This window comes from Moschus berezovskii, chromosome 5 (assembly GCF_049115385.1).
Source record: "Moschus berezovskii isolate FMDL1 chromosome 5, NW_MosBer_1.0, whole genome shotgun sequence".
NCBI lineage: Eukaryota > Metazoa > Chordata > Mammalia > Artiodactyla > Moschidae > Moschus > Moschus berezovskii.
This window is the reverse complement of record NC_142464.1, coordinates 67887884-67904405: the sequence shown is the minus strand read 5'-3', so window position 1 is coordinate 67904405 and position 16522 is coordinate 67887884. Positions and strand designations below refer to the sequence as shown.

The 16522-nt window shown below is 34.1% G+C and overlaps 1 protein-coding gene across 4 annotated transcripts in view; it reads right to left on the bottom strand.

The window, feature by feature from the left end:
• Positions 1 to 16522, bottom strand: part of UBE2K (ubiquitin conjugating enzyme E2 K) — a 75555-nt gene that overhangs the window by 23928 nt on the left and 35105 nt on the right. For 2 of the 4 annotated variants that reach the window (XM_088836289.1, XM_055435241.2), the window contains 2 exons: positions 7219 to 7312; positions 2466 to 2524 (listed from right to left, as the gene is read on the bottom strand). The exons of 1 other annotated variant lie outside the window; for it this stretch is intronic. In XM_088836289.1, coding sequence (XP_088692415.1) covers positions 2466 to 2524; positions 7219 to 7312 — 153 coding nt within the window. The remainder of the gene's footprint in view (positions 1 to 2465; positions 2525 to 7218; positions 7313 to 16522) is intronic. One more of the 4 variants, XM_088836291.1, reaches the window with a different exon arrangement.

The window sequence follows — 16522 nt, the reverse complement described above, 5'->3', positions numbered from 1 at the left end:
ATTTTAAAATCTTTTCTTAAATTTAGAGTATTCTACAATTAATGTAAACTAAAGAGACTACTGGAGAAGGAAATGGCAACCCACTCCAGTGTTCTTGCCTGGAGAATCCCAGGGACGGGGGAGCCTGGTGGGTGGCCGTCTATGGGGTCACAAAGAGTCGGACACGACTGAAGTGACTTAGCAGCAGCAGCAAAGAGACTACTACTTATTTTATTTTAATGATAATATTGACAATCAAGATTACCTAGTAGAGGGTAACTAAAATGAGGATGAATATTATGTCACAGATATAAAATGAAAGTTTAATAGTGGTCACCTCTAAGTGGTCATACTGAAAAGGTGTTCTTTTAAAGAAATACATCACCATTCAAATTTCTATAACAAATACAAACTACTTTTATAACAGGAGGGGAAAAAAAAAATCAACCAGGCTTGAAAGGTAGAAACAACCAAAATGCCCATCAATGGATAAATAAAATGCAGTGTTTATGGACTACTATTAAGCCTTAAAAAAGACAGACGTTCCAATACAAATTATAACATAGATGAGCCTTAAAGACATTAAGTGAAATAAACAAGGTATAAAAAGATACAAATTGAGTGATTCCACTTAAATGAGGTACCTAGAGTAGACCAAAATTCATAAGCATAACTGGTTACCAGTATGAGGAAACAGGAAGTTATTATTTAGTAGATGAAAAAAGGTTCTGAAGATGGATGGTAGTGATAGATGCAAAACAAAGTGAATCTGCTTAATGCCACTGAACTGTACACTTACAATTGGTTAAGGTAATAAGTTTTATGTTTACTTACCACAATTAAGAAAAAACAATCAGGTTTATCAGAAAATAGATGAACATAAATAACAGAGAAACAGGCACCTCACAATGGTAGATAACACAACTTTACGCTGCAACCTCCATTGCCCTGCCTATTCTTAAACAGAGGACAACCAGTAGGTCGAGTGAATGAATTCTGGAAAGACTAATATATGCTCAAGGGACACTGTACTTTTAGGAATCACAGAAAATACAAAGGTGTATTAAGACATGGTCTTTTGATCTCAGGAACACAAAAGCTAGTGAAAGATCAGTTCAGTTCAGTCGCTCAGTCGTGTCTGACTCTCTGCGACCCCATGAACCACAGCACGCCAGGCCTCCCTGTCCATCACCAACTCCCGGAGTTCACCCAAACTCATGTCCATCGAGTCAGTGATGCCATCCAGCCATCTCATTCTCTGTCGTTCCCTTCTCCTCCCGCCCCCAACCTTTCCCAGCATCAGTCTTATCCAGTGAGTCAACTAGTCGCATGAGGTGGCCAAAGTATTGCAGTTTCAGCTTTAGCATCAGTCCCTCCAATGAACATATCCCCAAAATATACAATACATTAATTCATACTATACCTGTGTTAGTACTATATAAGTTACATAAGATGCTATTGAGAGTAAAGGGAGAAACATTTTGACAGGCACAGCTTAATGGAGAAAGTGATACTTTACCCAGACCTCAAAAGAAAACTAGCATTGTCAATGACAGGGATAATGATTCAAGTGAAAATGACAGGAAACTGTGAAAGAATAAGCATTATACAAACAGCAAATAATCTAGGTTGGAAAATGAAACCGATTTTGTGGGTGAAAGTGGCAGAAGATTAGGATGGAAAAGACCACAGAGACACGTTATAGGAGATTTTAAATGCCCATGGCTATAAGGAGTTTAGACTATTAACAAGGAAAGAAAAGAAATGAAACATGATCAAAAATTCACTTTAGGAAGATTTACAGTACAGCACTACAAAGAATGAACAGTAATGGTAAAAATGAAATGGTGATTAAGTAACAGGCAAAACAAGGGAAGTAACAAAGCTGAAAGCCTAAACTAAAATGGTCATGATAGCAAAAGTAAAGACGTAAAGGAAGCAGTTCAGTCAAAATATAAGTTTAGGTTAGTTCCACTTGTTATACACAATCCTGTTTTCTTTTTTAACATTTATCACAATTGCAGTGATTTGTTCATTTTTTTGGTTCCACTAGAATATGAGCTCCATGACAGCAAGAACAGTAAAAGCTTTATTTATTGCTACACTGGCACAAAGCATTCAAATAAATGTTGAATAAATCCAGAATACACTATCCCCTACACATTTTTCCTTTGAGGCAAATAAAAATTTGTATAAGATTCTCTAAATTTGGGACACTGCAAGTTTTTCCAGACTTAGAATTTAAGCCATTGTCAGATATATATCTTGTTCCTGTCTAAATTCATTACTAACCGCTTCTAAGTAAGCTTGCTTTTCATTCTAATTCCAGAAGCAAATCGTTTGCCATTACCTGAAACCGTGTCCACACCAAACTTACACAGCAAACACACATACACAAAATCTGTTAATTTTAATAAACACTAAAGTATATATTAATTAAATGAACCAAGAAATATAGTTCATGAATAAAAATGAGCTTACAATACCTTAGGGGGATTAAATGGATATGTTTCTGGTATTTTAATCTCTAGTTGATATCTTCCTCCTAAAAAATGGGGAAAACAGAAAGTTAAGAATGTTGCTTGCCTCAAATATGTGAAGCCAGATATAGTGATAGAACTTTTCAGAACATAAACTGTTTTATATTCAATTACAACAGATTCACTTTAAAGTTGAAGCCCAAAAAGGAAACAGACAAAATAGTACTAGCTTTTAATTTAAAGGTCACTTAAAGCACACAAAATACCCATTTTATACAACTGATATGAGCTTATCAGTGAATAATCTGTCTAGAGATGGATGAACACATTAAACCTATAGACAATCCAATGCCAAAGACTTCACTGGAACAATTACGGAGTACAGGATCTATCTGCTTTTGCTTCCTTTAGTCCACACTGATAAAAGCTGCTAAATAAGACAAAAAATGAAAAGAAAAAAGGAAAGAAGGTAGGGAAGTATAAAGGCACAGAAGGTACAGAGAATAAAGATGCACAGATTATGCCATAAACTGAAAAAATCTGTATCGAGCTGGTTCTCTCAAATGTGAAACTGTCTCAAACTTTTATTTGGGACAGAAAATGCCAATATTTGTTAAAATTAAAAAAAAAAATTCAACAATAAGACAAGAGGTAGGCACAAAGACAAAAACCTACTCTCTTCCTCTAAATAGGTATATAAAATGCAAAACTTTACAAAGAGATCGTTCTAACCAGTAATATATACACAGTAGGCAACATACTGGTATGAAGTTATCTTGAGCAATTAGCAGCTGAACAGGGTATTTTTTAAGAAAAGTTTATCTAGCTTTCCATACCAAGATATTAAAAGGGAGGATAACTGCCCCTCAGGAAACTCTGAAGGCAGGGGGAGGAGTCTTGCACTGGACTTCAGACTGGATTTGAGACCTAACTCTAAAGAAACTTCTAATTCTAAAATTTTATGTTCCATTAACATATTTACCATTCCAAGATACAACAAACCAAACCGTGCCAGTGAAATAGTTATATATAAAACTATGCCTTGGATTTGCTTCAAAATAATCAAGCGATGGATTAGATCAAAGACTGGCCATGAACTGATAGTTATTAACGCTGGCTGATGAGTACATGGGAGTTTCATTATACTATTTGCCTTCTGTATGTATCTGAAATTTTCCATAATAAAAAGTAATAAAATACAAATAGTAACTGTGCACTAGGAACACTACTAATTTCAAAATTCTATACACTCAATCCTCAGTATATCCTTCACTTCTTTCACTGTTAGCAATAAATGATGCGGATCTGAGAATGAAAAGAGTAATTCACGTGGTACCACGTTCTTCACCCTTTTTGGTTCCAATTCTTCTTTTCTTGCTTATTCTTTTTAATAGAATCTCCGGCTGACTGATATACAAGTAGAACTAGATGCCTGAAGCACAGAGCATGTGACAGCAGTGAAACAGGAAGTAAAGAAGTCAAAAGAAACAAAAGAGAAAGACAGGTAAGAGAAGAGGACCTCAGGAAACTTTTGTGTATACAGAGATAACTTTACGTTCAGAGTTATAAATGTTAGCTTCAAATATAGGTATAATAAATTTGGCCTGAATAATATGTACAGTCGTCTTTTCCCTTCCTATGAACTTTACTTTTTTCCATTAAATTTCAAATTACTGTCTCTATAACCTTTCATATAAGGTTTTTCCTTCTTGAATGTCCAAAACAATCTCTTAGGAGCAGTATGAGAGTCCTGAAATACTATAGAAATAATGCTGGACCCCAGAGTCCCTCAAATCCTATTTCTACTCCGTATGCTGTTAGTATGCTCTGTCTTGCATTATCTAACAACTTAAATATATAATCAATACAGCATTAATCGCAACATTATTTGATATATATCAGAACAACACAACCAAGAGAGCTTTATAATATTCAATAATTACATTACTATCATAACAGCTTTCACTATAAAATATTTACTTCTTGAAGAATAGCTTTTAATATTAAACATCTATAATCTTTAAATTTAACTTAGTCCAAAGGGAAGCTGGGGTAGCAGTGAGATTTTTTTTTTAAACATCAAGAATGATTCCGTAAATTTAAAACAGCTCTTAGGGAGAAAGGCTCAAGAACTAAATTGTTCCTTTGCCACTGAGCCATTAAGTCAAAAGAAGAAAACTGAGGTAACATATACACTAACACAGTCATCTTAACTCAATCTGATTACTTTCTACACTACATAAAATAGCTGCCTGATTTCTTAATGATGGTTATTAACAATTTAACATTCCCATGTAAACTTTTGCCTTAGCTATTGTGATTAAAAAAAAAAACCCTCAAAATTTATCAAGAGCCCTGCTGCTGCAAAGTCGCTTCAGTCGTGTCCGACTCTGTGCAACCCCAAAGACAGCAGCCCACCAAGAGCCCTGAGATACACATTTTCAAAATATTTTATTCCATTCATGTTGCAAAAAAAGTATCTAAGCTAATGCCCTCAAATGATGCTTTTCTTAAACAAAATGAACTTCTCGTCAATAGTTTTATGAGAATACAATTTAAGTTAATCTACTTCAAATACATATCCAGGAAGCATATTAAAACTAATGTTATCAAACATTAATGTCTCAGTGGCAGCAGCAGAAATAAGCACTTAAAAATGATCAAGCTTGTTTCTAACTAATGAATGTGGTATAGTTATAACTTAATCATCCTGCAAGTAAGTGTGTATTGTCCAATTTTTAAAAACTTTATGTATTTTTATTAAGAGTTGCTAAGTAGGTAACAAACTCTCTGTCTAGTTCAGGAGCTCTCTTGTTTATAAATATCAATTTACTGGAAGAGCTGCACGGTGATAATGCTACTACCCTACTATCTTTTAAAAACACATCTAAACAACCTAAAAAAAGTAATTCAAGAATATTTATAATTTATGCCTTCAGAAGAAGCTGCTGCTGCTGCTAAGTCGCTTCAGTCGTGTCCGACTCTGTGTGACCCCATAGACGGAAGCCCACCAGGCTCCCCTGTCCCTGGGATTCTCCAGGCAAGAACACTGGAGTGAGTTGCCATTTCCTTCTCCAATGCATGAAAGTGAAAAGTGAAAGTGAAGTCGTTCAGTCATGTCCGACTCTTAGCGACCCCATGGACTGCAGCCTACCAGGCTCCTCCGTCCATGGGATTTTCCAGGCAAGAGTACTGGAGTGGGGTGCCATTGCCTTCTCCTCAGAAGAAGCTGCTGCTACTACTAAGTCGCTTCAGTCGCATCCGACTCTGTGCGACTCCACAGACGGCAGCCCACCAGGCTCACCATCCCTGGGATTCTCCAGGCAAGAACACTGGAGTGGGTTGCCATTTCCTTCTCCACAGAAGAAGCTAGTATATCATAAGTAACATCTGCTACTAAGGATGAACTTGATTTTTGCAAGATAACTCAAGATCTCTTCTCCATCTAACAACTGTCAAAAGGACTACATGAATAGCCATTCATGAAAGAATCCAGATGAGGCCTGGCATATAGGAGGCACTATAAAAAATTAAGTAGGTCTAGAAATGGCTCATATGAACTATAAAACAAAAAATAAAATCATATCATTTCAGATTTGGAAGAATGTGCTAAGAATATTTTAGGGCCTTTAAAAATTCAAATGAAACAGAAAAATAGTCTAGGATGCTGAATTTTTCTGAAAAACTTTAAGTTATTATTCATTACAGAATTACAGAACCACTACACTCGAAAGAGACACCACCACCACTTCCAACATTCAATCAATCCTGATTTATTTAAGAGCAGAAAGAGATTAGAAAAAAAGGCTTTGGAGTCAAAAGCTATTAGGGACTCAAATTCCAGCTGTGCAGCTTAGATGTCTTAAACAGTTACTTAACTTTCCTGAGCTTAAGTTTCTTCATCTATGAAACAGTGATAACCGTACTTACCTCAAAAGATATGCTTTAAGGACTGAATGAGAAAAGACACATAAACCTCTAATAGGTAAGAACTCAATAAATGCTACTACTACAAACAATATTACATGACTTCTATAGAGTATGTGAATGCCTAGAATATGCAAGAATCTTGGCTATGCCATATAAACTCAAATATATAATACAATAATATTCACTACTGAAGATCTGCCTAATGAGTGAATAAAAAGCTTACGAAGCTTCTTTCTGTATCTTACTACCCCAATTCCATGGTCTAAAGTATAAAGACAATTTGTGAACAGAGTTCAGGAAAGCTGCCTCCTTTCTTTTCTATATGTCTTGAAATGATCACTTAAAGCTTTCCTGAATAAAGAAAATTAAATATTTGGAATACAGCCTGTATAAAGACATATGAGTGAATTACATGCTAAATGACAAATAGGGAAGAGGAACTTTGCTTTAAAAAATAAACATAAGTCAGAAATTTAAGACAAAGTTTGTTACAGATACCATATGAAGGGTAACTGAGAGTTCATGTAGGTTAAATGTTTAACATGCTAGATGTAAATTTAATTTTACACTGTTAAATTCTAATATAATATAACCTCTAGCTTAGCTCTACTAAATCTGTTTTGGGAAAAGAAAAAAGTCAGCTAAAATTCAGTAAGAAAAATCAGTCTAGGTAAGTATCTAAATTTATTATTTAAAAACTGCTGTATATATCCTTAAGCCAAATGAAGTTACCTTCCATGTAGTTTATAAATGATTAAGATTATTCGGATTTAGTGTTTCAGATAAATTCTAATACGCACAATATTTTGATACAGAAAAAAGTACTTGCCTTCATATGGTGTGTCTGGAGGTCCTGCTATTTCTCCTCTTAATTCTGTAAAATTCTCATCTACAAGATCTACTTTAATTTGATTTTTGCTCGTCTTAAAAATAAACAGAAAATAAATGTTAGTTATATCAGCAAGGAAAACACCTATTTTTATAAAAAAGTAGTACCTATAAAAATTTTTTGAAACCCATTCTTTCATAAGCTTATCTACTCTAGTAAAAATAATATTCTTTGATTTTAAAGAACGTATTGAGCCAATCTGAAGAATACTTAAAAAAACACTAACAAAATTTAACTGCAATGTTTTTAACGACATTACACCATTTTGAATAATAGGACAATGTCCTGTTGACTTCATTATAGGAATGTTTAGAGAAAACTAGCTAACACTTATTTTATACCTGCCAAATTCATGTGTATTAGATTCAAAGTGATAATTCTATTCATCTATATAGATGAACACTGCCATTTGATACCCTGGGCTACATGGGATCGAGACAAACAGAAAATTCAGGGTCATTATAACTCATTTAGGCTATACACGCTCATTTAAATTTCTAGCTGTGTAGGTTAACTGAAAATATTACACCATCAAGCAGGATGATGAAAGCCCTAAGTGTCTAGTTAATCCCTTTCCACACAATTTCCTGAAGACTAAATGCCTCACTAGAATCTTCCACTGCCTTCCTCAATCTGTTTTTCTGCTTAGTTTACTTCAGTGGCAATTACTTACTTTTCAAAACAGATTTTTATATTAATCTACATCTACTATATTTTGTGCATTTCTCAAAGTACTGTCATTATCAGTCTTATCACTTCAATCTCTCAATGATCTTTAACAATCCATTCTCATAGTAAATAATGATTGTGATTCAGAAAACCCACCAGTGGGATTCACTTCAGTGGTCACAGGTACTTGCTTGCAAATGGGCTCTCTACTTAAGTAGATTCTGTAACTTTCACTAGTATCTTACTGGTCTATTCACGTAACACAACAATCCTCCCCTTTTCTCAATTTTTATTTATTTTTTTTCTTTTCTCAATTTTTAAAACCATAATTCCTCAAAATACAGGTTTTGTTTTCATTTTTTGGTTAGGATTTTTATATTTATCTACATTTAGTTATTTTGTGGGGCTTCCCATATGGTAAAGAATTCACCTGCCAAGCAGGAGACTCAAGTTCAATCCCTGGGTCGGGAAGAGTCCCTGGTGAAGGAAACAGCAACCCATTCCAGTATTCTTGCCTGGGAAATCTCATGGACAGAAAAGCCTGATGGGCTACAACCCCTGGGGTCGCAAAGAGTCAGCTACAACTTAGCAACTAAACAACAACTTACTTTGTACTTTACACTTTATACCTAAGTGACACATGTACTCTTACAAAAGAGAGCCCCATAAGATTTCAAAAGAAAATTTTTGCTTTTGAACATACCTCTTAATCTTGCTTACTGGATGGAAAAATATAAGAATTATTATTTTAAGGTCCTTAACTGCCCCCATCCCAAAAGAAGGCACCATCATTTTTACTTTTTCTAAACAATTTAGTATCAAATGTTAAGTACAGAAAAAATATAACTTTAAAACCCAAATTTTAAAGATTTTATGTGACTTTTATCTTATTTTTAATAAGAATATACATAGGATTAAAAATCTTTATGCATTTTAACTAGAATTAGATTCACAACCATTTCTGCATTTGAGATTAAAGTATTTCATATTTTTCTGAAGATAATTTTACCCCCAAATCAGACTTAATTATAAATACGCATAATAGGGAACTTCTTCCTATGCCCTAAAAAAAAAAAAAGTCATTCCATTATCATCTTTGATATCTGCAGAAGAGGATGAAATGTACAACTTTAGTAATGGTAAAATACTTTGTTGAGTAAGCATAGGAATGAAGAATGTTAAAATAAAAATCAGAGGTATTAGATGTTCACTGACCAATTTAAGAAGCCAAAAGTGAAACTTACAGAATCTGTTTTTCTCCCCTAAGATGTCTAAGGAAAACAAAAGAGTAAATGGATCTTGCAAATCATGAATGCTTTCAAAGCTCTCTATAGCACCCCACAATATCTGCTTCCCCCAAAGATGTAAATAACCTAAAAACCGCAGGATACTAAAGGATACTCTTACACTAAAGTTTGGGGGAGGGTAGAAAGCAGTAACAAATTAGAAAAGTTGCCCTGCAAATTGCCCCAATTGTCTGATCAGTAAAATGTTAAAGAATTATTAATTGTCATACCTCTGCCCTTATTTCTGTCCTCATTTCCCCCCAAATTATAACTCAGAGAAAAATGAGTCTTTTTTTTTCCACTTCAGGCAAAGAAAACTTTATGCACAAAAATTTACTACAAAAGCTCAAGAAAATATGTCACCATGATGAATCCCATTATAAAGAAGTACTCTGTTCTAGAGTCGGTTTTTATGGAAAGTTAAAGATGAAGATTTTTCACAGTTTAATTTTTATATCATGCCAATTATTCTTTATTACATTCATACTCTAATGCAAACATCCAGTATTTCACAATCCAAAACTCTAAGACCACTTCCCACACTAACTTAAAATCCCATGTTAAGACTCAGAACTATAAGGGAGAAAGAAAATAGCAAAATGACAGACAATAATCATAGCTTTTGAATTCAGACAGAAAGGAGTTAATTTCCAGTTCTGCCACTTACTTGTGATGTTAATTCAGGTAAGTCACTTACCATCTAACTCTCAATGTTATTATAAAATGAGAATAAACTTCAGAATTAAATGAAAATTTCCTGGCTAGAAGTAGCACACATACCCTTCCCCTAAAAATATTAATTTCAAAACCCTTTGATTTCAAGCCCTGTTTTATAAAATTTATTTCACAGGCCTGTTTTCAAAATAAGAATGGAAACTGTAATTTCTAAAAATAAAATAACGTGTTTCTAAATTTTAATGACCAAAACAACCAGAGAGGCTGAGGCTTTTGGATATAAACCTTAAAGAATGCTGCTATCATTATACATTTTTTCTGAGGACAGCTGAAAGGTGCTTTACTATACTTTCTTCTCCCAACTCATCTAAACACACAGTGGAACCTCTAGTTGTCTTGATTATTTTGACGTTTCCTTGTGGCTCCAATACATTTCCAACACATAAAAGGTAAAGAGATGAAAAGAAGCCACAGCTCCTAATAAACAATTTTTAAATAAACTATTTTATTGATATAACATGCATGAAGTATGCAAAACAGTACATAATACTGAAATTAATCTGGAAGTGGTACATAAACAAACATTACTGCTAATAAACAACAGTGTAGAATTTAAAGCAATTCTGGCAGATTCTCAAAACCAAGTCTCTTGATGAACTGACATCATCAAAATCACAAAATTCTTTCAAATACTTCCTGGGATCTACTACGTATTATATCTTAAATGTTAGTGAAACAACTAAATAACGAAACCAAGCCCTTGCCCACTTGGAGCTTACACTCTCCTGTGAAAAAGTAAAAATTGAAAGATTTTATCACAAAACCACTAAGTATAAAGCTACTTTTGTTTAACCTGTTTAAAACTCATTAGCTACGTGACTGAGCAAGTTAAATAACCACTCTGTACCTCAGTTTCATCCTCAGTCAACTGCAGATTATAACAGGACCTACCATAAACAGTTCATGGGGGAATTTAATGAATACAATACTAATAATGTCAGCCAAACAGTAAATGCTTAAATGTATAGTAGTCACGTAACACTGCAATATGTTGACTTTTGATGATGATGCTGGAGCAGAAAACTTTGAAACTGTACTTTAAATGGATAATTTATCACAGTAGCCTCTCTTCTATTTATTCTGGGGAAAGTTTTCTAAAATACAATTTAAATCCAAATTTCAGATAAGCAAATATAATTCTAAATGACCCCTGAAGTTACTGATAATTCTCATACGCTATTTTAAAAAGTTAGTTTGTTCCCTAGACAAATCACTGCTTATTACTATCATGTAAATAAATGTAAAATTCAATGCTTCCTTATTTGTTGGAAACGAGACTTAAAAGATTTAACAGTTGCCATTATTTTCCCATAATTTAATATAAATAACTTATGTTTTCCCTACTATTCCAAGGCTCAAGAAAAAAGATTTCTACCTTCTAAGCAATTAAAAAGCAGGGCTGATATGGAAACTAAGAGACTAGAAAAACTAAGAAACTAAGAAAAATGGGAAATTGAGGCCATGGGGATGCATTAGTGGTACTTAAAAAAACAAATTTTAGACCAGGGCTGTCCAACAGAAATATAACATAAACCACAAATGTACTTTACTTTTTTCCAGTTTTTCATAAGTGACTGTATTTTTTTTTAATTTCGGAATATAGCTGGTTTACAATGTTGTGCTAGCTTCTGGTATACGGCAAAACCATCCAGCTATACACATATATTCTTTTTCATATTATGTCCTATTGTGGCTTATTAAATGGTAGGACCTTGTTTTATCTTTTTATATGCAGCAGCTTGTATCTACTAATCCCCAACTCCCAATTTATCCACTCCCCCTTTTGATAACTGTAAGTTTGTACACTATGTCTATAAGTCTGTTTTTATTTTGCAATTAAGTTTATTTGCTTTTTTTTTTTTTTTGGCCATGCCATGCATGTTGTGGGATCTTAGTTCCCCAATCAGGGACTGAACTTGGGTCTCCTCAATGAAAGCATAGAGTCCTAACCACTTGACCACTAGGGAATTCAATATTTGAAACTTTTTTTTTTAGGTCCCACCTGTAAGTGGTATTAAATGATATTTCTCTGACTTCATTTAGAATGATAATCTCTAGGTCTATCCATGCTGCTGCAAATGGCATTATTTCATTCTTTTAATGGCTGAGTAGTATTCCATCATGTGTGTGTATGTATACATATATGTATCTCACATCTCTTTTATCCATTCATCTGTTGATGGACATCAAGGCTACTTCCAGGTCTTGCCTATTGTAAATACTGGGTTGGCTAAAAAGTTCCTTCAGTTTTTAAGTAAAAATAAATTTTTTATCTTCACCAAGAACTTTATTGAACAACACATTCACCAGTCTGTTTCACTACCTTCTGCCCTTTTTCAGGCAGCTTCATAATACCATCTTCCCACAACTTTTTATCTTTTTGAACAAAAACTTCCAGGTGCTTTTTATAGTCTCAGGAAACTGTAATATTTATTAAGAGAATTTTGTAAAGACCAAAATAAATGGAAATCTGAAGGTGAAAGGTCTGGTGAAAATGGCAGATGAATCAGAACTTGCTAGCCAAGTTGTAACAGTTTTTGCCTGGTCAACAAAGAAACGGACAGTCTTGCATTAGTCTGATGAAGGATTATGTGTTTTCTGTTAACTAATTTCAGACACTTCTGGTGAGTACTGGTTTCAGTTGATTTCAATGGGAGAAGTACCTGTTGGAATTAATCATTTGGTTTTCCAGAAGGAGCTCATAATAGAAGACCCGCTTTCCAATCCTACCGTATATATCACCTTCTGTGGATGAAGACTGGCCTTTAATGTGGTTGGTGGTGGTTCATTTCACCTGTCCCACAATCTATTTATGTGTCACATTATTGTACTGTATCCCCTGTCACAATTTGTTTTAAAAATGGAATGTTTTCCTTACAAGTAAAAAATTGCATGTGGAAATACAGTCAAGAAATTTGTTTTTGCTTAACTTATGCTATACCCCAAACCAAAGTGCTTAATACCATAACCAAGCTGTTGCAAATGATTTTTAACGTTTGATTTGGGTATTCTGAATATACTGGCTATCTCCAGCCTCCTCCATACTGGCGCCATAGCCTCCATACTGGCTATCTCCAGTTGGTTATTCTCAATTAACACCTTGATTTGATTGCTATCAACTTCAACTGCTCTACCTGACCACTGAGCACTGGCCAGCAAGAAATCTCCAGCCAGAATCTTCACAAGCCACTTTTGATACATTCGATTAGTCACAGCACCTTCTCCAAACACTGAACAAATCTTTTTTTCTTTCGGTTGCATTTTTACATTTCTTGAAATAATAATGCACAATATATTGAAAATGTTATTTTTCTTCCATCTTCAATATTAAAATGGCTACACAAAAATTCACCAATTTTGATTTTTTTTTTTACACACACTGACAACTGTCACAATACAATCTAAAATGTTGCAAATTAAGTTAAAGACAACTAGGTGCTACTAGAGCCATCTTACAGAAAACTGAACCAAATTTTTGGCCAACCCAACAGTGCTGTTATGAACACTGGGATGCATGGATCTTTTTGTACAATAGTTCTGTCTGGATACATGCACAGGAATGGGATTGCTAGATCATATGGCATCTCCATTTTTAACTTTTTAAGGAACCTCCATACTGTTTTCCATTGTGGCTGCATCAATTCACATTCACACTAGTAATATAAGGGAGGGTTTCTTTTTCTCCACACCCTCTCCTACAAATTTATAATTTGTAGATTTTTAAATGATGGCCAGTTCTAACTGGTGTGAGGTTACACTTCAGTGTAGTTTTGGTTTGTATTTCTCTTAATAATTAACGATGTTGACCATTCCATGTGCCCATTGGTAATCTGTATGTTTTTCTTTAGAAAAATGACTACTTTAGGTTTTCTACCCATTTTTCAAAATTGGGTTGTTTTTTTTTTGATACTTAGCTGTTTGTATATTTCGGAAATTAAGCCCTTGTCAGCTCCATCATTCGCAAATATTTTCTCGTAGTTCATAGGTGGCTTTTTGGTTTATGGTTTTCTTTGCTGTGCAACCTTATATATATGATCAGTTCCCAGTTGTTTATTTTTGCTCTTATTTCTTTTGCCTTTGGGAGACTGACCTAAGAAAACACTGATACGATTTATGTCAGAGAATGTTTTACCTATGTTCTCTTTTAGGAGTTTTACAGTATCGTGTCTTATATTTAAGTCTTTAAGTCATTTTGAGTTTATTTTTATGTATGGTGTGAGAGTGTTCCATAAACGCATTTTTAAATTTTGTAGTAATCACATTAACAAAAGTAAAAGGAAACAGGAGAAGTTAATATTTACTTCCAACATATTAAAATTATCATTTTAACATGTCATTAAAATTTCAGAGACATTTTACATTTTATAATACTAAGTCTTCAAGATCCAGCGTCTAATTTACAATTACAAAACATTTTGATTTGGAACGGCCACACTTCAAGTGTTCCAAAGCCACATCTGACAGGCAGATTGACAGAAACAGGAAGTAAAATATTGGTTTCTGGGGAAGGATGGGAAAATGAGAAGAACCTATTAATGGGTAATGATTCTTTTGGGGGTGATGAGAATGTTCTGGAATTAGACACTGGTAATAGTTGCACAACCCTGTGAATATACTAAAAATCACTGAATTATACAAAAGAGTATTTTCTTTTTTTAATTTGAAGGAAAAACTGTCACACATAGCTAGTGGGTAGCAGTATTGGACAGTGCAGCTCCAGAGAACCAGGAAGTAGTAGCCTCTCCAATCACCACAACAGTGTGCCATTAGAATTTTACTTTCTGGACTGTTGTCATCACACTTGACATAATCTAGATGCAGAATAATTAAGGTTCTCAACCTAGTAGTTTCATGAATATTTACTGAATACCCACTATTTGCAAAGCAAATAGGTACTGGTGGTAAAAGCATCAACAGCAATGTTCTCTAACATAACCTAAAGCCATGAACAAATTCTCATTCTAAGGTATTATACAGCAAATTAAATTTTTTTTTTACATAATCATAACAGTAAAAGATGTTTATCAGTTTTCACAATCCACAATCAAAAAATAAATTATATAATTTTAAAAAGAAGTGTAGGATACTAGGAGAGTCATGAAGAAGATTCCCTAAGGAAATCATCATGAAAGATTAATTTAGGTAAGACCAATGACAGCATTTCATGCATAAAGTTCATCCTGTCGAAAACAAAGGCAAAGAAGGATTTGGCACGTTTAGGAACTGAAAAGCCACCAATGTGACTAAAATACACAGAATAAAAAAGCAGGGGGAAAAAAGTGCAGAAATGAGGAAGGAAAAGCAGGCAATAGCCAGACTGTGCAGGGTCCTGAAGAACAGTGAGGAAAACAGTTGTGGCATGATAAACAGGTTTGGGTCTTTTAAAACAACTTGTCTGTATTGGGAGGGAAATGCCTAGAGAGAGATTAAAGTAGATATACAGAAAAAGGTTAGGAATCCAGTGAGAATTTTTAGAAAGTTCACTGAGGTGAAGAGAAGTAGCTGAATTAAGAGAGGCAGCAGATAAAATATATAGGACTTAGCTATTACATACTTCTAGTGTATGATCTTCAGGAGGGAAACAAGGATCACTCTTATGGTTTTGATTTTCCACTGGTGGATGGTAAAACAACTAAGATAAGGAAACATGACATTGAGGGGTCAGAGAGAAAATTAAAAAGGGAAAGAGAAAAGAGAAAATACAAGAAGAGAGGAAGAGAGAAAATAAAAAATTCCATTTTAGACATGTTGAAAAAAGATGTCTACAAAAATCCAAAATGTCAAGTAGACAGCTGAAAATTCAGAGTGATCTGGGCTGATGATATGGTGAGCAAGAGGGAAATTCAGGATCATCTGTCATCACTGGCACCAAAGAAAGAAAAATGTTTCAAAGAGTAGCTAATGTTGCTGAGAGATTAATAACAATAATAGCTGCTATACCTTATAAGTTGTATCCTGATTTATATGTAATAATTCATTTAATCCTCATAATAATTTCATGTGTCTACCAATAAGGAAACTAAGACACAAAGAGATCACACGAAGTTAATAATCAGCAAAGTCTGGTTTCAAAAGTGACGTAGGAGTCACGGCATATACTTTCTATTTCATTATCACAATTACAGGATGCCCCGTTGTTTGCCAATTAAAAAAAAAAAAATTTACACTATGACACAGTTTTTATCATTTCGAATTTTTACACAAATTCAAAGAGACTTTAGATTTTACATACATCACTCTTAAGACTACATAGAGAAAAATAAGCAAACATTATTTTCTTCGCAGTGAAAGCCCTAAACATGTACACACACAATTCTGAAAACACACACAAGAAACTGGCAAAGGGGGGTAGGAATCCCTGAGGGTAAGCAAACAAAGAACTATGAATCTGAGATAAATGAGAAGCTATGGTGCTGTCTGAAAATTATTTTAAAGACACACACATACAACTTTTGTTACAGATCACTTTTAAAAGCTTGATGGACAGCAACAGGAAGGTCTTTGCAAAGTGAAAAGATAAAGGCACCTGGTCGTATGTGAAAGGTGAGGAAGTG